Raw genomic sequence first — 22,365 nt, 5'->3', positions numbered from 1 at the left:
TGCTTGGTTTCGAATGGTAATACAGATGTGTTTTAGTCAGTGTGATCTTTCCCATCACATTGTTAAAGAAATGCATAGATCCGTAGTTAACAAGAATTTCTTGTTTTCATAGATTCATTATAGTAAAATTATTTTCTCAAACTATGCTATTATTCCTGTTTGAGGGGAGGAAAGAGTAACAGTACCATTGTAACGACAAAGGACATATTTTCCCCAAGTTTTAATTTTATTTACTGATGTTAGCAACCAGTATATTTAAAAGATAAGGAATACCTCTACCTAGCCAGATGTTGCAGAAAGAATCACTCAGAAACCAAAATGTGTTTTCAGCATATGTTATATGTTTCGTTGTTATGTTGCTGATCAATTTGGGAATATGCTCATTTAAAGTTGTGCAATGCTCCCTTATAAAGTTGTTTGGCAGCCGCCTGCTTTGTCCACTGCTTGCCGGAAGAGCAGCCTGTTGCAGCTAGCTGGTGGGGGCTTGGAACCAGGGTGGACCCGCAGCCCCGCTATCAGTTCCCCGCTGCCCTAAGTTCCCTGTGCAGCAGCCGCCCAGCAGGCTACCAATTGCCCCAGTTCAGTTGTCCCTCCCCCTGCTGCCATGTGCTGTTCCTACCCTCTGCCTTGGAGCTGCTCCTGGGAGCCTCCTGCTTGCTGTGCAGGGGAGAAGGGAAGAGGGGGGCTAATGTCAGGGTGTCCCTCTCCCCCCTACTTCTGCCTCCTGCTTACCCCTTCTCCATATAGAGCAGGGTGGGGACAGGACAGGGCTCAGGACAGAGAGAGCGTGCTGGCTGCAGCTGCTGTCTCAACTTCCTGATTTTTTTAAAGGCAATATACTTAGAATGGAGTCAGCTTACTTAAAAGGGGCAATGCACATCTCTCTCTCTCTCTCTCCCTGTCCCACGCACAGGGTGTGTGTCTCTGTGTCTGTCTGCCATGCTGTCTCCCTTCCCTCCATTTGTGCTGCCTTGTAGAGTGTGAGGCTACATTAACAACAATGTGTTAACCCTTGAGGGCTCAGCCAAATGCTAGTTCATCATTTAGTGGTAAAGCATTCCCTGGGAAATATCCCAGCCTCTTCCATCCTCTAAGTTCACCACCTCAACCAAGCTTTACAATCATCATTGCTGTGTACAGTATTAAATTGTTTGTTTAAAACTTATACTCTGTGTGTGTGTGTGTATAATATATATATATAGAGAGAGAGATAGATATAGAATATAGTTTTTTGCCCCTATGTACATTAATTCTTATGGGGAAATTGGATTCGCTTAACATCATTTTGCTTAAAGTCAGATTTTTCAGGAACATAACTACAACGTTAAGTGAGGAGTTACTGTATATGTTACAGAGATGAAAGTTTATTCATATTTGTTTCTTATTCATTTTGCATATGCTAAAGAAGTATTTTAAAATATAGCCTAAAGACTTAAAAATCTATATTTTTTTAAAAGTGGTTAGTTAATTTTGGATTATTGTACGCAAATGAATGGAAGAAATAAATTGTGTGGGAAAAAGGTTTCTTATGATTGTCCTGAGACCAACATATTTTTTTAAAAAATATAGTAATGGCTAAAAAAGACTCTATTATTGGAATCCTTGTCTTTATAACTCATGATTGTGTATGCCAGGTTTATCAAAATGCTGAAAGGAAATTTACTGGATGTTGGTTAGTCTGCAAGAAATCTAATTCTAAGATAAATAAATTTATATATATAATATTAGATTGGATTGGAATTTTCACAAGTTTTACAATATAAAGTAGTAACATTTAAAACATCATAATGTCTATGAAACAAAATTGGAACACCTCCTCCCTGAGAGGAAAATCAGGTTGTAGTTTTTTCCTCCTGGCAACACTGATGAACAGCTGGCTAGTAGAGAAATCTCTCTGCAGTTTGAGATTTAATACTCAATCTCTGTCATACTCCCAACAATTGCTGGCCTGTAGCCTTGGTTGTTGACTCCCCCGACCTTTAATCTGGATCTCTTGCTTGACAGATTAGTGAGTTGTCTGTACTGTATTAAACCTAAGGATTTCTATGCAATTTTTATTGCTTTTGGCTATACTTATTTTGTGGATTTGTGTGAATTTAATGGAATTCTGCATTCAGTCCCGGGGAATTGAAAATAAGTTAAATGGATAAACCTTTATTTTAAAAATACATATTTTTATTCAGTAATGTTGATAAGGAAACAAAAAGAATCATGTATAGTTTCACTCCTTGAAACAAACCTAGGGCCGATTTTTTCTGGCCAACAGTGTAGAGAGAAAGTAGAGAGAAATTACTAGCACTGTCGATTAATTGCAGTTAACTCACGATTAACTCAAAAAAATTAATTGCAATTAAAAAAATTAACCGTGATTAATCGCACTGATAAATAATAGAATTATAACTGAAATTTATTAAATATTTTTGGATGTTTTTCTACATTTTAAAATATATTGACTTCAATTACAACACAGAATACAGTGCTCACTTTCTATTATTTTTATTACAAATATTTGCACTGTAAAATGATAAACAAAAGAAATTGTATTTTTCAGTTCGCCTCATAAAAGTACTTTAGTGCAATCTCTTTGTTGTGAAAGTACAACTTACAAATGTAGACTTTTTTTTTTGGTTACATATCTGCACTCAAAAACAAAATAAGGAAAAATTTGAGAGCCTACAAGTCCACTCAGTCCTACTTCTTGTTCAGACAATCACGGAGACAAACAAGTTTGTATACATTTGCAGGTGATAATGCTGCCTGCTTCTTATTTACAATGTCACCTGAAAGTGAGAACAGATGTTCACATGGGACTTTTGTAGCTGGCATTGCAAAGTATTTACATGCCAGATATGCTAAACATTCGTATGCCCCTTCATGCTTCGGCCACCATTCCAGGGGACAGGCTTCCATGCTGATGATGCTCATTTAAAAAAATAATGCGTTAATTAAATTTGTGACTGAACTCCTTGGGGGGAGAATTGTATGTCTCCTGCTCTGTTTTACTCACATTCTGCCATATATTTCATGTTATAGCAGTCTCGGATGATGATCCAGCACATATTGTTCATTTTAAGAACACTTTCACTGCAGATTTGACAAAACGCAAAGGTACCAATATGAGATATCTAAAGATAGATTCAACACTTTACCCAAGGTTTAAGATTGTACCTTCCAAAATCTGAGAGGGACGAGGTGTGGAGAATGCTTTCAGTGTCTTAAAAGAGCAACACTCCGATGCGGAAACTATAGAACCTGAACCACCAAAAAAGAAAATCAATCTTCTGCTGGTGGCATCTGACTCAGATGATGAAAATGAACATGCATTGGTCCGCACTGTTTTGGATCATTATCGAGCAGAACATATAATCATCATGAATGCATGTCCTCTGGAATAGTGGTTGAAGTATGAAGGCTTATATGAATCTTTAGCGCATCTGGCACATAAATATCTTGTGATGCCGGTGCCATGCGAATGCCTTTTCTCACTTTCAGGTGACGTTGTAAACAAGAAGCAGGCAGCATTATCTCCTGCAAATGTAAACAAACTTTTTTGTCTGAGCAATTGGTTGAACATGAAGTAGGACTGAGTGGACTTATAGGCTCTAAAGTTTTACATTGTTTTATTTTTCAATACGTGGGGGTTTTTTTACATAATTCTACATTTGTAAGTTAACTTTCATGATAAAGAGATTGCACTACATTACTTGTAATGGGGGACTTGAAAAATACTATTTCTTTTGTTCTTTTACAGTGCAAATATTTGTAATCAAAAATAAATCTAAAGTACATTTTGCATTCTGTGTTGTAACTGAAATCAATATATTTGAAAATGTTGAAAACATCCAAAAATATTTAAATAAATGGTATTCTATTATTGTTTAACAGTGTGATTAATCATGCAATAAAATTTTTTTAATTGCTTGTCAGCCCTAGAAATTACATTTGGTTTTTTTAAATATAAAAGTGTATTATTTTGTAAAATATGAAATAACTGTTATTGTGCAATTTCACAGTGAAAGTATTCAGAGTAACAGCCGTGTTAGTCTGTATTCGCAAAAAGAAAAGTACTTGTGGCACCTTAGAGACTAACCAATTTATTTGAGCATGAGCTTTCGTGAGCTACAGCTCACTTCATCTCACGAAAGCTCATGCTCAAATAAATTGGTTAGTCTCTAAGGTGCCACAAGTACTCCTTTTCTTCTTACAGTGAAAGTAAATACTGTACTAGTAGATTTATGATGTACTGTGTAGTAGCACTCAGTCTAACACACTGACATAGTTTTTCATTTATAGCTGGATCTCTAGTATATTGAACACTACGTTTATGAATGTTTTCATTCTTATCACAGAGGAATAATCAAAATAATCTTTTAAGAGTATCTGTGTGTGTAGTGTTTGATTCCTGGTCATATGAACTGCTTGAGCCAACTTCTGGTGCCACTAATCCTTCTGTGGCATGGCTCAGAAAGGAAGATTCAAGCCTTCTTCATGCCCTTGTCCATCTTCCTTTCATCTTTCTGTGCATCCCTTGAGTACAGATTGCTATTTTGTTCCAGCAGTTACTATAACTACTCCAGTTTTAATAATAATCTTAACTAAATTGGTTTTAAACTAAAGTAAGAATTTACTGACATTTTACACCAAACACCAAACAAAAGGATTGTTAGGTAATACATGGCTGCTCTGGTTGCTGTGCAAAAGTATTTTCATGCTGGGCCTAAAGTTAATTACACAATAGTTGCAGATTTTACATAACATAAATGTATTAGTTCTGCGACAGCTCAAGCTGTGACTGTTTCTCCCAGCACATCTTCCCAGCAGAAATATGTCTGTGCTTAGGTATCCAGCTCCTTTTATAGTTCCCCAAGCTTTGAAGTAAAGGAGTCATCCATTACATTGCAAACAAGCGTTTGATTACTTCACCTCTCTGATATTAGATTGTCCTGTTTTGTTTGATTTGAAGGTATCAGAAGGATTCTTTATTTCCCTTCTGTGATTTCAGAGTGCACAAATCTAATTTCCCCTCCTTCCTGTAAAAAAAACTTGTATTGACTTTTTTTTTTGTAATGAACCTTTGACATTCTTCCTTACATTGTTTCAGTATTTCTGTATGTTCGTGTTCCTGTTTTTTTGTTTCAGACTATATCAGCATCTTGCATAAAGTTTTGTTATTTGCAAATTATTGGATCACTGATTTGCCTCAATAATACAAAACAAGCAAAGTCATGTATGTAATGCAAAAAGCACTCTTTAATTTTGAAGTAGAAAAATAAAGAATGAAAATTATAAGGACAGCTACTGAAACAATTTAAAAGTGAATAGTCTGATTATAGCCTGTCAGAATATTTATTCTTACTAGGGCCACCTATTGCCACCTGTAGTCATGTCTTGGGAGTACCTTGCTCCCCAAGTAAAACTACTGAAATCAATGGGACTGCTTTCAGTGGATCAAATTGTGTCATGACTTGTGCGGTCATGCAAAGAGGTAAGGGGGCTTACAGATTGTGAGTAGCAGTTCAGTAAGGAGAATAGCCTCTGCAGGAATGCTACTTCCTCCCCTTGTACAGGTGAGTGGAGCAGGTCAGGGTGGCTATACCTGTGTGCCAGGGGAAGAATGCTGTGTCAGGTATAAACGCTGTGCCATGAGATCCCGGGGGAAGCCCTAAGGCAGTTTGAGTTCCAGATTCACAGTCTGCCTTCCAGTAAACTCCAGGAGCAGCACAACTATGTGTTGCCCTAGATTCAAAGCTCATGGCATTTGAGTCCAGAGTAAGGTATGGTTCAGGGTGAGAGAAAAGTAGCAAAATCTGGCCTTTATTAAAAAGATATTTGTCTATTCTAAAATAACAGGATTGTAACAAATAATTGAAGTTTTTCTTTAAAGCTTTTGCCTCTTGAATTTGGTAGATTATTTTAGATTTGTTCAAAATTCTATTTTTTGCCTCTAATGTTGTTACAAAGCAGACTCAAGACTTCTAGGCACATGTGCACCAAACAGTGCACATGTGCTGGCCCTTCTTGTAGTGCTTGTGCTGTTTATTATGCAACTTCTAGTAAAATGATATAGATTTATTTTTTATAATATAACTTTTAGTTATGATAATTAACTTTTATTTAGCGTGTTACATTTTCAAAGTGCTGTAGGATCATTAATTAATGACTGATAGTGGGTGTGGGGAAAATATTTGCATAAAATCTTGAAAATAAACAGGTTTCAGAATAGCAGCCGTGTTAGTCTGTATTCGCAAAAAGAAAAGGAGTACTTGTGGCACCTTAGAGACTAACCAATTTATTTTAACATAAGCTTTCGTGAGCTACAGCTCACTTCATCGGTTGCATAAAGTGGACGCATCCAATGAAGTGAGCTGTAGCTCACGAAAGCTTATGTTCAAATAAATTGGTTAGTCTCTAAGGTGCCACAAGTACTCCTTTTCTTTTTTGAAAATAAACACTTAATCATGGAACTGGTAAGAAAGTTAGATACATCTTTCTGCTTAGCACTTTTGTTTATGTCCCTTTGTAACAAACTTCTCATGAGGAATGCTATTGGAATCTATATATAATTACACACACAACATTAAAGGAAGTTTCGTAAATTTGCAAAGATAAGCACTCAAAAGTTAGAAAATGCCAGAATGAAGGTTGCCTGCGAAACCTTAATATGGCCGTCTTGTGTGTATAAATTATGGTTAAAGTTAAGATTTTGTCATGGTTATTTTTAGTAAAAGGTTGTGGGCACTAAACAAAAATTCACGAGAGCCATGACTGTCTGTGACTTTTACTAAAAATAACCAAGGAGGGAGGGCTGGGGGAGGAGTCGGGGGAGAAATGACAGCTGGAGTTCCATGGGTGGACTGACTGCCTGAGCCCCATTACCACAGGGGTGGGCACAGGCCCAGGGGCATCCACAAGGGGGCACGCAGAGCCATGACGGGGGGCACACAGCTCTGGCCACAGTCAAGGGAGAAGGGGGCACAGCCCCAGCTATAGCCACTGACAGCTGAAGCCAAAGAAGTCATGGAGGTCTAGTAAAGTCACGGAATCCTTGACCACCTTGACTAAATCGTATCCTTAATTTATAGTACAGTCCTTAATTTCATGATCACATATATGTTTTCCCTCAGGACCCCTACCTTATTCAGTAGACAGATTATAGTGCTCACTGAATGAGCAGCTATCAATTTTTTGTTTCTCCTTATTGTTTAGTGTGTGGAACCATTCAAACTTTACTTTGCAGACAGAATTATTGATTTCCTCGTGGGCTTTTCTTTACTCATCACTATCTCGTATATGAGTTCTTCACAAACAGTTTATATTCCCAATCACTCTGTGAGGTAAAGGGGTTGGCATAGTTCTCATTTTACAGATGAGGACTTGAGACATAGAGAGATTGAACTCAAACGTTTTGACTACGTTTGGGTGCCCAGTTTGAGACACCTAGAACCTGATTTTTTCAGAGTACTTAGCATAATATAGCACTTTATATATTCAAAGCACAGCTCCCATTAACAGTTATGAATGCTCAGCAGTTCTGCAAATCAGATCCCAAGGTATCAAGTTGAGACCCAGTAAATAAGGAACATATACTAATAACCTGTGAAATTTTTGATTAGGTGACTTGCCTAGCATCACACAGGAACTCTGTGGCAAAGGCAAGGATGAAATCCAGTTCTCTAGGGCAGTATTCAGTGTTTTAACAATGAGGCTGTCCTTTCTTTTCCTGTAGTTCTCATTCTTATTCACTACACACCTTCCAAATTCTGACACAAATGGGGCAGGGATTCTATGGACAGCATTCTCCTTTATTACACTACCTTGATTAAACCCCAAAGCAGGTCCAGCATGTACACTGAATGGGACGGAGTCCGGAGGAAAAATAATATGTATACACAGTGGGATGTGCACAGGCATCCTTAATTCTGGCACTTTCTAACTTTTGAGTGCTTAACTTTGCAACCTTCTAACAGTTCTTTGTGTATAATTTCCTCAGTTTTAATAAAGCAAACTGAGGAAACAGAAATTCCTTCATGTGGCATTATATTGACACCCACATGGTTCGTCAGCAAAGTTGGAACCTTTAGATCTACAGCATGGACCTCTGCCACTTGAGTTAATTGAATAACTGGTAGCAATAGTAAGTTATGGTCTTCTATGTGGACCAGCACTAGAGGGGGATGAGATACGCACTTTGCTAATGGTTTTCACAGATATTTGCTAACAACAGAGAAATGCTGAGGCTCAGGAATCTTGTGTTCCACTCCATGTACTGAAGGGGAGTGTTCCTTAGAGAGCACAGACTCTCCTCCCATTTTCCACCAAGCTTGACCCCTACTGCCCCATCCCCACCAATCTGTCATGCTCCCAATACTGACTCTTCCCCACTCCTGCTTCCTTGTCCCATGACTGTTGTCTGTGATTCCCCTTGCCCTGTCAGTTCCAGTTCCCCTTGTCTGTTCTGTCTCTCCATTCCAAGGGTCTTTGTCCTGCTAGTCCCAGTTCTCCCACCTTCACCCTGCCCACAGGCGCCGAATCTCCTTGCTCAACTAGTTCCAATCTCCCTACTTCCAACTCCCTGTCACAGTTACTCCCTTCCCCCACCAAGTCCCAGTCTTTCCAGACTCCCTATCCCAGTCTACTCTTCTCCCCCTCCCCCCTTCATCTGGCTTTTGTCCCCTCTAAAGTCAAATCAAATTAGTTCCTACTCCACACTGCCTGGGTGCCACCAAGGATTCATTGAGAGCACAAGAGAGAGAGATTCCCTACTGTCAGTTCCAGTGCTTGGCCTCACCCCAGAGCATCTGAGAGAGGCCTTTACAGAGAAAGTCTTTCTGAGCCTCCATAACACTAGACTGGAGCATGTTGTTGCTCTGTGGGGATGACACATGCACAGTTTGATCATCACTAAGAGCTGTCGGACGCTGGAGCATGCACAGTGTAAATGGAATTTTAGGAGATTTTACTGTTAAGCTGCAGGAAATCTCTACTGAGCTTGTGCACATTGCAGCTTTTTTCATAGGTTTGTGACTTGGCACAGGCATATCCCTGACACAAAGGCTATCTAAAATGTGTAGTCCATAATCCAAAGCATGGGTGCTTAATTTAAAGAAAAGGGTTGCCAGAATTTTTTAATATGAGCATATCAATACATTTTGCCCTAGCCCTGTTCTTTGAAATTGCTGCAATTTTTCTGAGCTAAAATGAAAATATATCCAGCTGAGGTAGACACCTGGCACAGAAAATTTCAGCTGAAACGGTTAAAGTTTGGCAAAGTTATAAGGAACTGAAAATAGGGTCTTGTAATGAGAAGCGTCATTCAACCGTAATATAGTGCTAGCACCCCTGCCTGTTATGCAGTATTTGCACATCCAGCATGAGGTGTGCTAACAACAGTAGGTAGAAAAAACGGCACAGCACCTACATACAGTATGTCTTTCTCTTACAATGGGAAGACTACTGCTGATATCAGAGGGCTTGGATCAGAGCCCAAATGAATTCTTCACATACACCCTTACTGAAAAGGGAGTATATTTGGACTATGATTTGAAGTTCATTCATTTAAGTAGAAAGTTTTTGTTATCATTAAAATAAATAAAAGACAATAGCTACTACAAGTTCTAGAGATCCCCTTTCATATTCTCTTTTCTGTTTTTCTCTACATAAATTATCTTGGAAAAATATAGAAAACAGTATGAAATGGACTCTCTAGAGCAGTGGTTCTCAAAGCCGGTCCGCCGCTTCTTCAGGGAAAGCTTCTGGCGGGCCGGACCGGTTTGTTTAACTGCTGCGTCCGCAGGTTCGGCCGATCACATCTCCCACTGGCCACGGTTCACCTCTCCAGGCCAGTGGGGGTTGCGGGAAGGGCAGCCAGCATGTCCCTTGGCCCGTGCCGCTTCCCGCAGCCCCCATTGGCCTGGAGCGGCGAACCGTGGCCAGTGGGAGCCGCGATCGGCCGAACCTGCGGATGTGGCAGGTAAACAAACCGGTCCGGCCCGGCAGGGGCTTTCCCTGAACAAGCGGCGGACCGGCTTTAAGAAACACTGCTCTAGAGCTTTTAGTAGCTATTTTTTTAATGGTAGTAAAATTCTTTAGGACTTAGAACAATGGTAGCAGACTACTTTTATTTTTAAAATTAGAATTTGAATGGCCATAAATAACTTTTCCTAATGTAAGAGCTGTTCTTTACTGCATAGAAAACCTGAGTGTAACAGCATTCGAATTCTCAATACATTGGCTGATAGAGTCCTGGAGGTGACTTTTTTTAAGGTAAAAGAGGGACAACTCATAGGGCAGATCATTGCAGGCTGATATTCAGAGCCATGATTGTTATATCATGAAGGAAGCTGGTTATTTGTCTTCTTTGCGAGATGTACTGTTTCTAGACATTGACCACTATAAACAACTTTTATAGTTTGTTATTATTATAATTATTTGTATTATCATGGCGCTTAGAAACTCTGGTCATGGACCAGTATCTCATTGTGCTAGTCCATGTGCAAACACAGAACAAAAAGTGAGAGATTGTCTGTCTTCTGTTTCTTGTTTAAATAAAATTTAACTTCTTTTTCTGAGGGTTAATTTGAAGCCTACAGTATTTTCTAATTCAGTGTCAGTTATTATTTATTTTCTAATTCAGTGTCAGTTATTATTTACAGGTCATGTTTTAAAATCATTTGAAAATTTGCCACCTTTTCAGCCCTCCTCTGAATGAATTAGATGTTGTTAACAAACAGAATGCTTTGTTCAGGTGCACTGACAATTGGGAACCTAAGTTAGAATCATACCTAGAGTTTGGGCTGAATGTATTTCTTACTGGAAATTCAGAGTTATACAGCAGCTGAGAAAGTTTATAAATGTAATGGTTGTAAGTCAGTAAAATTTGTAAATTTAATGATTATATTTCTTCACTGATATAAGATGTCTCTGGGAATTGACTTGGGAAGAAAAAATTAATTAGGGTTCAGAGTTCAGTAATACGCAGTGCTGAGAGAGAGAGAGAGAGGTCATTTACAGCAGGCAAGAGGTTAAACAAGAGAGAAGATTTGACACTTTAGCCAAATTCTGCTGTCTTTGAAGGAGCTCTGCTGAAGTGAGTTGATTTAGCCCAGATTTATATTAGCCCTGGTCTACACTAGGACTTTAGGTCGAATTTAGCAGCATTAAATCAATGTAAACCTGCACCCGTCCACACGATGAAGCCCTTTAGTTCGACTTAAAGGGGTCTTAAAATCGATTTCCGTACTCCACCCCTGACAAGTGGATTAGCGCTTAAATCGGCCTTGCCGGGTCGAATTTGGGGTACTGTGGACACAATTTGATGGAATTGGCCTCTGGGAGCTATCCCAGAGTGCTCCATTGTGACCACTCTGGACAGCACTCTCAACTCAGATGCACTGGCCAGGTAGACAGGAAAAGAACTGCCAATTTTTGAATCTCATTTCCTGTTTGGCCAGCGTGGCAAGCTGCAGGTGACCATGCAGAGCTCATCAGCAGAGGTGACCATGATGGAGTCCCAGAATCGCAAAAGAGCTCCAGCATGGACTGAACGGGAGGTACGGGATCTGATCGTTGTATGGGGAGAGGAATCCGTGCTTTCAGAACTCCGTTCCAGTTTTCGAAATGCCAAAACCTTTGTCAAAATCTCCCAGGGCATGAAGGACAGAGGCCATAACAGGGATCCGAAGCAGTGCCGCGTGAAACTTAAGGAGCTGAGGCAAGCCTACCAGAAAACCAGAGGAGCGAACAGCCACTCCGGGTCAGAGCCCCAAACATGCCGCTTCTATGATGAGCTGCATGCCATTTTAGGGGGTTCAGCCACCACTACCCCAGCCGTGTTGTTTGACTCCTTCAATGGAGATGGAGGCATCACAGAAGCAAGTTTTGGGGACGAAGAAGATGAAGATGATGATGATGAGGTTGGTTGTAGATAGCTCACAGCAAGCAAGCGGAGAAACCGGTTTTCCCGACAGCCAGGAACTGTTTCTCACCCTGGACCCGGAGCCAATACCCCCCGAACCCACCCAAGGCTGCCTGCTGGACCCGGCAGGCAGATAAGGGACCTCCGGTGAGTGTACCTTTTAAAATACTATACATGGTTTAAAAGCAAGCATGTGAAAGGATTAATTTGCCCTGGCATTCGCGGCTCTCCTGGACGTATTCCCAAAGCCTTTGCAAAAGGTTTCTGGGGAGGGCAGCCTTATTGCGTCCTTCATGGTAGGACACTTTACCACTCCAGGCCAGTAACACGTACTCAGGAATCATTGTACAACAAAGCATTGCAGTGTATGTTTGCTGGCGTTCAAACAACATCCGTTCTTTATCTCTCTGTGTTATCCTCAGGAGAGTGAGCTATCATTCATGGTCTCCTGGTTGAAATATGGTGCTTTTCTTCAGGGGACATTCAGAGGAGCCCGTTCCTACTGAGCTGTTTGCCTGCGGCTGAACAGAAATGTTCCCCGCTGTTAGCCATGGGGAGGGGGAGGGTTGAGGGGGTAGCCACGCGGTGGGGGGAGGCAAAATGTGACCTTGTAACGAAAGCACATGTGCTATGTATGTAATGTTAACAGCAAGGTTTACCCTGAAAGACTGTAGCCACTGTTTTATAAAATGTGTCTTTTTAAATACCGCTGTCCCTTTTTTTTCTCCACCAGCTGATGTGTTTCAATGATCACAGGATCTTCTCCTTCCCAGAGGCTAGTGAAGCTTAGAAAGAAAAAAAAAACGCACTCGTGATGAAATGTTCTCTGAGCTCATGCTGTCCTCCCACACTGACAGAGCACAGACGAATGCGTGGAGGCAAATAATGTCAGAGTGCAGGAAAGCACAAAATGACCGGGAGGAGAGGTGGCGGGCTGAAGAGAGTAAGTGGTGGGCTGAAGAGAGTAAGTGGCGGGCTGAAGACAGGGCTGAAGCTCAAATGTGGCAGCAGCGTGATGAGAGGAGGCAGGACTCAATGCTGAAGCTGCTGGAGGACCAAACCAGTATGCTCCAGTGTATGGTTGAGCTGCAGCAAAGGCAGCTGGAGCACTGACTGCCACTACAGCCCCTGTGTAACCAACTGCCCTCCTCCCCAAGTTCCATAGCCTCCACACCCAGACGCCCGAGAACACGGTGGGGCGGGGGGGCACCGGCCAACCAGCCACTCCACCACAGAGGATTGCCCCAAAAAAAGAAGGCTGGCATTCAATAAATTTTAAAGTTGTAAACTTTTAAAGGGCTGTGTGGCATTTCCCTTCCCTCCTCCACCACCCCTCCTGGGCTACCTTGGCAGTCATCCCCCTATTTGTGTGCTGAATGAATAAAGAATGCATGAATGTGAAGCAACAATGACTTTATTGCCTCTGCAAGCAATGATTAAAGGGAGGAGGGGAGGGTGGTTAGCTTGCAGGGAAGTAGAGTGAACCAAGGGGCGGGGGGTTTCATCAAGGAGAAACAAAGAGAACTTTCACACCTTAGCCTGGCCAGTCATGAAACTTGTTTTCAAAGCTTCTCTGATGTGTACCGCGCCCTCCTGTGCTCTTCTAACCGCCCTGGTGTCTGGCTGCATGTAACCAGCAGCCAGGCGATTTGCCTCAACCTCCCACCCCGCCATAAACGTCTCCCCCTTACTCTCACAGATATTGTAGAGCACACAGCAAGCAGTAATAGCAGTGGGAATATTGGTTTCGCTGAGGTCTAAGCGAGTCAGTAAACTGCGCCAGCGCTCCTTTAAACGTCCAAATGCACATTCTACCACCATTCTGCACTTGCTCAGCCTGCAGTTGAACAGCTCCTGACTACTGTCCAGGCTGCCTGTGTACGGCTTCATAAGCCATGGCATTAAGGGGTAGGCTGGGTCCCCAAGGATAACTATAGGCATTTCAACGTCCCCAACAGTTATTTTCTGGTCTGGGAATAAAGTCCCTTCCTGCAGCTTTTGAAACAGACCAGAGTTCCTGAAGATGCGAGCGTCATGTACCTTTCCCGGCCATCCCACGTTGATGTTGGTGAAACATCCCTTGTGATCCACCAGGTCTTGCAGCACTATTGAAAAGTACCCCTTGCGGTTTATGTAGTCGCTGGCTTGGTGCTCTGGTGCCAAGATAGGGATATGGGTTCCGTCTATGGCCCCACCACAGTTAGGGAATCCCATTGCAGCAAAGCCATCCACTATGACCTGCACATTTCCCTGGGTCACTACCCTTGATATCAGCAGATCTTTGATTGCGTGGGCTACTTGCATCACAGCAGCCCCCACAGTAGACTTGCCCACTCCAAATTGATTCCCAACTGACCCGTAGCTGTCTGGCATTGCAAGCTATCACCAGGGCTATCACCACTCGCTTCTCAACTGTGAGGGCTGCTCTCATCTTGGTATTCATGATCTTCAGGGCAGGGGAAAGCAAGTCACAAAGTTCCATAAAAGTGCCCTTACGCATGCGAAAGTTTCGCAGCCACTGGGAATCATCCCAGACCTGCAACACTATGCGGTCCCACCAGTCTGTGCTTGTTTTCCGAGCCCAGAATCGGCGTTCCACAGCATGAACCTGCCCCATTAGCACCAGGATGCATGCATTGGCAGGGCCCAGGCTTTCAGAGAAATCTGTGTCCATGTCCTGATCATTCACGTGACCGCGCTGACATCGCCTCCTTGCCCGGTATCGCTCTGCCAGGTTCTGGTGCTGCATATACTGCTGGATAATGCATGTGGTGTTTAATGTGCTCCTAATTGCCAAAGTGAGCTGAGTGGCCTCCATGCTTGCCTTGGTATGGCGTCCGCACAGAAAAAAGGCGCGGAACGATTGTCTGCCGTTGCTCTGACGGAGGGAGGGGCGACTGACGACATGGCTTACAGGGTTGGCTTCAGGGAGCTAAAATCAACAAAGGGGGTGGCTTTACATCAAGGACTATTTCAGGCAGGACTTCACGGAGGGTTCCAATAAGAAATGCTGCACCTAAGTTATTGTTCTTTTTGGAACAAGGAGGTTAGTCTGGCCTCTGATTGATACATGGCTAGATTTAGCTTGCTGCACCTTCTCTGTGAGTGACTGCAGTGTGACCTAGAGGAATGAGTCCCCTAGATGGGGGGAAGCAAATGAGTACAAAACAAATCTGGTCTATTTCTTGTTTTGATCCACTCCATCTATCTGTTACATCTTTGGCTGGCAGCAGACGGTGCAGAAGGACTGCTATCCATCCTCATCTCTTGCCTGCCCGGCAGAAGATGGTACAGTACGACTGCTAGCAATCCATATCATCTGACTGCTCACCATAAGACGGTTCAATAGGACTGACTGCAGGACTAAAGAGAATGACCTGGTCAGGTCACTCCAAATTTAGTCCCTGCGCCCATGTCTGCCCAGGCGCTCCTGGCCGACGTGGCCAGGAGCACCTCGGACATGACGATGACGGCTACCAGTCATATTGCACCGTCTGCTGCCAGAAGGCAATGGGTTGCTGCTACTGTGTAGCAATGCAGTACCGCGTCTGCCAGCACCCAGGAGACATAGGCTGACGGTTACCTGAGTGGGCTCCATGCTTGCCGTGGTATGACGTCTGCACAGGTAACTCAGGAAAAAAGGCGCAAAACGATTGTCTGCCCTTGCTTTCATGGAGGGAGGGACGGAACGGGGGCCTGACGATATGTGCCCAGAACCACCCGCGACAATGCTTTAGCCCCATCAGGCATTGGGATCTCAACCCAGAATTCCAATGGGCAGCGGAGATTGCGGGAACTGTGGGATAGCTACCCACAGTGCAACGCTCCGGAAGTCGACGCTTGCCTCGGTACTGTGGAAGCACTCCGTCGAGTTAATGCACTTAGAGCATTTTCTGTGGTGACACACACACTCGAATATATAAAACCGATTTCTAAAAAACTGACTTCTATAAATTCGACCTTATTCCGTAGTGTAGACATACCCTTAGTGTAACTGAGTGCAGAATCTGACCTAAATTCTATAAGGAAAATTTAAATGTGAAGAAGTCTAATGAGTTGTCCAATTCTGAAGGGCAAAATATTAATAATCTTTTGTACTTCTTATTTGTTGTTTATTGTTCTTCATTCAAGAGTAGAAGAGCTTTTTCATTGTTAATTATTGTTAACATGTAACTTTTCCCTCCACTTTCCACACAGATAACTGCAAGTTTTCCAACGTGTTCTGTGAAAATTCTCTGAAGCTGGTCAACGTGCAGTTCTTTGCCCTTGCTGCTAAATATCATTCCTTGCCAAGCCTTGAAGTGTGTACCCCATTAGAACAGATGCTTGGAGCACTGAGTGGAAAGCAACACGAGAGATGTGGTATATTGGAATTTATTTTATCTTACAAAAATTTTCAGCAGGTGCTGTGATGGCTAAGGTTAGATGAGTCTCTTGCTTTACTACTCAATTTACTTTTATTAGTAGCTACTTACTCCAGTTCACAGATTTATATGATTTTTTCCCTCCTGAAATCTGAATAGAAGGTGTCACTGCACTCCCATGCCTGTAGATGTTTCTAAGACTCAGCCTTAGAAGGGGCTAGCTAGGAAGGCAGACAGAAGGGAATTAGAGGTTTCAGAGTAGCAGCTGTGTTAGTCTGTATCCGCAAAAAGAAAAGGAGGACTTGTGGCACCTTAGAGACTAACAGATTTATTTGAGCATAAGCTTTCGTGAGCTTAGACATGGTTCAGTACTTCGGCAAACATCTAGTTCTATTCCCTTATTGTTTCTCCCTGAGGAAAGTAAGTTTTGATTGGTATTTTTACTCTTGTTGGGGACTTCACTAGGATGGCTTTTAGCTATATCACCTCAAGCTGTTATCTCGTCTCCTATCTGAAGCATCAGACAAGGGCTTTGAATTTTCATCAGATCAGTAGGATTCCGCATGGTTACAAGGATTCATTCATCTTAGCAGATACTAATGGGTCTAGGTCTCTATTCAGATAAGAGACCTCTACAGAAAACCCAGAAGGTGCAGTCAGTTGTGCATGTGAATTGCTTCTGGGGGGCTGGAACTGTGTCCTCTTATGTGTTTGTACAGCCCCTACTGTAGTAGGGCCTTATGGGAATAAAAACAAAAGCACTTAGTGATTTAATATCCCTTTACAGCATGCCCAGTAGGCATCTGCTAAGACTTTTTAGCACTCCTTAATATAATCTTGCTTATTTTGGAACTTCATATATGGTGTGGGGAAAATTGCACATTCTCCTTGCCTTCACTGACAAACCTGGAGCCACTATAACAATGTACATGAGAAAGAATGTAAGTGTCTGTTGGACTGTCTCCCTTGATTAACTGAGCCCATGCTGAACACTCAACCACGTATTCCTGTGGCAAAGAAACTTTTACTTTAAAATTTCATTTGAGCATGTATGTTCTGAGGCATTCTGCTCAACTACTTTTTGATGGTCCAGGAGCATCAGACATATAGGAACAGTCTATATCTACAAACAAAATATGTGTTTAATGTTAAGGGTGTGAGTAGTCAGACTGGTTTTCACGTGACTACTACTACATCCTTAAAGTTAGGCACATGCTTAAGTGTATCAGGGCTTAACATAACTTGAAAACATGGTATTACTCTTGTGCTCAGAGTTAAGCACGTGGTTAAGTGCATTGCTGGGTTGGACAGGATTGACAGAATTGACACCGCAAAAGGAACTGATCTTCCTTATTCCTCATCTCTCTACTTGGGCTAGAGTCTGATCTCAAGTGCGCTGGTATAAGTCTAGAGTCTGTCCACTAACTGCAGTTATTTATATTGAATTAAAGCGGCGTGAAAGGTGAATTCTTTGCGCTGGAGTTACTCCAGATTTATCTTGGTTTAACAGATCAGAAATTGTCCTCTATTCTTTACTTGCCTTTCATCGCAATCATTTTCAAGTGTATGCCACGCGTCGCCTGGGGAAGTGCATCGGCTGCCACTGGGAGTGGTGCCAGGAGCTGGGAGTCCTGGTGCCGGAGATCAGGTCCGACGACAACACCATCGTCACCCCGAGTGCCAGAGGCATGCTGGAGAGGACCCTGAAGGCAGCCATCCACTCACTGTACATGGAAACCCTGAAGCATAAACCGGACCAGGGTAAAGCCTTCGAACTGACCAGCAAGTGGGACGCCAGCAACCACTTCCTCACCAGGGGCGGCTTCACCCGTTTCGCTGACTGGCAGTTCATCCACTGTGCCCGGCTCGATTGTGTCCCACTCAATGGAGCCATCCGCCACGGAAACCGAGACAAGCGTTGCAGGAAGTGCGACTACTCCAACAAGACCCTGCCCCATGTCCTGTGCAGCTGCGAGCCCTACTCCAGAGTCTGGCAGCTGCACCACAATGCCATCCAGAACCGCCTGGTGAAAGCCATCGCACCACGCCTGGGGGAGGTCGCCGTGAACTGCGCCATCCCCGGTACTGACAGCCAGTTGCGACCTGACGTGGTAGTCACCGACGAGGCCCAGAAAAAGATCGTCCTCGTCGACGTCACAGTCTCCTTTGAGAACAGGACCCCGGCCTCCCGCGAAGCCTGAGCTCATGAACTGGAAAAATACGCCCCCCTGGCCGACACCCTGAGAGAGAAGGGCTACGAGGTGCAGATGGATGCCCTGATCGTCGGAGCCCTGGGCACCTGGGACCCCTGCAACGAGTGTGTGTTGCGGACCTGTGGGATCAGTTGACGCTATGTATGGCTCATGCGGCCCCTCATGGTCTCGGACACCATCCAATGGTCCAGGGACATCTACGTCGAACACATCACCGGCCACCGACAGTACCAGGAGGTGTGAGCCGGAACGACATCTTGCATCAACTATGAGAAAGGGACCGAGAGACTTTTTCCATTGGACCATATGAACTGGAACCATAAACTCACTGAACATTAAATCTCACCAAATGCGGGTAAATCCATCCTCATCATCGTATCCATTCATTATACTCCACATGTGAACATAGCCATTATATGAACAACATACCCTCATGTCTCAATGTCTGTACTTTGACCCGTTAACCTTTTACCCCCAATCGGGGATATTACAGATTATGTATTCCTTATGCCATCAGATTGTAAACCGAACTTCGTACCCCTTGGTAATCTGTATCTTATTTCGTGATAACCAGAAACTTCTACGCTTAAACTCTGTACCATTTTTTTTAATTTTAACATCATCTTAATAAAATTATTAAATCCATTCCCTCCCTAAGGCTCACAATCTTGGCATTGTCTTTGACACTTCTCATTAACTGCTCACATCCAGGCGCTCAGTGCTCTCCTACCTTTGTTTTCTAATCTTCTTCACTCTGTACATTGTATTTAAACTCTAAAATCGCTTCTTCTTCACCATCCTAATAATGGGGGTTGGCCATTTATTCCATTTACTGCTATAATTTTTTTCGTCCGAATTCCTTGTCTTTCATCTCTCCAGACTATCCAAAATGTTACAGCTAAAATCATCTTCCTCTTCTGGTGCTATGAACGTGTCAGTCCCCTCCCTGAGTACCTTCACTGGCTTCTCTTCCTCCTTGCATCCAACTGAAGCCTTTTATCCTTGTCTTTATGGTTATATATGTGCAGCTCTTTTTCTGCTTGCATCTTGGCTCTTTTTTCCTTTTCCATGCTGTCATGAATATAAAGGGAAGGGTAAACACCTTTAAAATCCCTCCTGGCCAGAGGAAAAACCCTTTCACCTGTAGAGGGTTAAGAAGCTAGGATAACCTCGCTGGCACCTGACCAAAATGACCAACGAGGAGACAAGATACTTACAAAAGCTGGGGGGTGGGGGTAGGGAAAAACAAAGTCTCTCTCTCTCTCTCTCCTTCTCTCTTTCTCTCTCTGTCTGTGTGATGCTTTTGCCAGGGACAGAACAGGAATGGAGTCTTAGAACTTAGTAAGTAATCTAGCTAGAGATGTGTTAGGTTCTGATTTCTTTAAATGGCTGAGAAAATAAGCTGTGCTGGAGGGAATGGATATTCCTGTTTTTGTGTCTTTTTGTAACTTAAGGTTTTGCCTAGAGGGATTCTCTATGTTTTGAATCTAATTATCCTGTAAGGTATTTACCATCCTGATTTTACAGAGGTGATTCTTTTTACTTCTATTAAAATTCTTCTTTTAAGAAACTGAAAGCTTTTTCATTGTTCTTAAGATCCCAGGGTTTGGGTCTGTGGTCACCTATGCAAATTGGTGAGGATTTTTATCAAACCTTCCCAGAAAGTGGGGGTAACGTTTGGGAGGATTTTGGGGGGGAAAGACGTTTCCAAACGGACTCTTTCCTAATAATAATAATACCGGTTAGACGTTTGGTAGTGGCAGCGATAAAGTCCAAGGGCAAAAGGTAAAATAGTTTGTACCTTGGGGAAGTTTTAACCTAAGCTGGTAAAAGTAAGCTTAGGAGGTTTTCATGCAGGTCCCCACATCTGTATCCTAGAGTTCAGAGTGGGGAAGGAACCTTGACACATGCTCTCTCAGGCCCTGCAATATGCTCAGTTCTTTCTAATTAATGTTTTTTTCCCCTGCTTCTCCCATTCTTGACTTTGTACCCTTTTTTGCTGCTGTCCCCAGCATTTGGACCAGCTTGCCAGTCCTCCCGACCCATATATCAAGCATCTTTCTTCCTTATGTCTGTACAGAGCTAAACATCTACATTAAAGGATAGAATAATAATTGTTTAATAATTGTTTTCTATACACTGTGAATGAGCTCTGTGATTGTAATATAGTAATTGTAATCCTGTTCTTTATTATACTATAGGAAATATTACAAATATTTCATGTATTGAACTGTTTTACTATAATTGGAGCCCTTTGTATAGTGTTGCCAACAAGTCAGTGAAGACCCCTTAATCTAAATGAATTACCTGTCATCTGGTTGAGACAAAGTACCAAGCTACAGATTTGTAATATGGGACTTTTTCTTGTGAAAACTGAGATCTTTAATCTTCTTTTAGACTTTCCTGGACTCATTCCTGTATTTCAGAAAAGATGCACATTTGCTATCCTATGGGAAATGTTCAGAAACAAATTAGAATCTTTAAAGAGGGCCTTACATACAAAGAAAAAATGTCAATTATATTATGCAAAATTATTCTTCAGCATAATTCCATTTATTGTTCCAATGTCTTTTGTAATGTTCCTTGTCATGAGAAAAAGATGTTTGAGAGACAGAAACACCTCCAGAGTTCTCTAACCTGTGAAATAATTTTAAAACCTTGTAATATGGATACACATAATAATAACAACTTTTAGGGTGGGTTGTTTGAAAAGGAGCACACCAGGTCATTAAAGTGCTTTTGAAAATCCAATCCTTAAATCTTTAATAGGGCTTAAAAGCTATATTGGGGACAGGGCCATTTGGAGTGCAATTCTGAATCCAGGTCTTAGCATGGTTCTCCATTGCTTCCTGGCATAGCTTATTGTGGGCCATATCAGATCTCCAGCTTCCTTGACCTCAGGGTGTGGAATGTAAAAGATCCTGGTCCAGAGGAGGGGATTTGGAACAGGAGAATTCCTCTTGGTAGGAGATTAGGGTCTGAATGTAGGAAGGGCAGCATGCTGGAGAAATGGACCCAGAGATGTCATTTTACCCTCCACAAATTAATGCTGCCCTAGTCAATATAAATTTGCCCACCTTTCCCCTCCATGCATCTCCACAAAACCCTTCTTTAGCAGAGGTTCTGGTTCATCAGCCAGTACAGCAGGGAATTCCATCATCAACCTGACTCCTGCAGAAGCTGTGCTGACCAAGAGGAGAAGCTGGTATACAGGAACATGGCCTCTGTGTAGATGGACGTAGCCTGTGTGGATCCTGAAGTTCGTTTAGGAATATAGACAACTGCTGGTTTCAAGGGTCAAACCCTCTGCATTTTCCACAGGAGGTGAGGGTGCACAAATCCTGCTCTCTATCAGAACACTGCCTAGGAAACTCTTCAAGGAGAACTTCACAAAATGTCCTGTCTTCAACATGCAATTCAGTTGACCAATATGTGGGATAATATATGTCTGTTAATTACTGAGGTAGGAGTTGTAGATGTATATTGCATCGTACAATTAATGTCGTTTTCCAAACCAATAACAGCTTCTTACACCCAAAGAGTTTACAGTCTAGAGGTACAGCAGATACATTTCAGTACAAAATAAGACAAATCACACTTAGGTTGTTGTTAGCATGTTGTAGGAAGAATGTTTCAGAGAATAAATGAGTCTTAGCTTTTTTCAGGAAGAGGGTTCTTTGTTTCTAAAATTACTAATTTTTACTTGAGTCAGCTATTCACATTTTAAAGAGAGACTAAAAGCATAGCCACTTAAATTAGGTGAGTAATTATGAGCAAGATCTTGAGGGAACAACAGCACAGTGCATTGCAAAAGTGTTTTAAAGAAAGACTTTTATTTTTTAAACTGGAAAATTCCCTGCAGATTTCCTCAAAC

General features: G+C 42.4%; 1 protein-coding gene across 1 annotated transcript in view; it reads left to right on the top strand.

The window, feature by feature from the left end:
- METTL25 (methyltransferase like 25) overlaps positions 1–22,365 on the top strand; it is a 106,331-nt gene that overhangs the window by 7,981 nt on the left and 75,985 nt on the right. Inside the window, exon 2 of the mRNA XM_077807710.1 lies at positions 16,112–16,276. Within this exon, the coding sequence (XP_077663836.1) occupies positions 16,112–16,276 (165 nt within the window). The remainder of the gene's footprint in view (positions 1–16,111; positions 16,277–22,365) is intronic.

Source organism: Eretmochelys imbricata, chromosome 1, assembly GCF_965152235.1.
Source record: "Eretmochelys imbricata isolate rEreImb1 chromosome 1, rEreImb1.hap1, whole genome shotgun sequence".
Taxonomy (NCBI): Eukaryota; Metazoa; Chordata; order Testudines; family Cheloniidae; genus Eretmochelys; species Eretmochelys imbricata.
The sequence above is the reverse complement of the archived record's forward strand: the minus strand, read 5'-3'. Positions and strand labels throughout refer to the sequence as shown.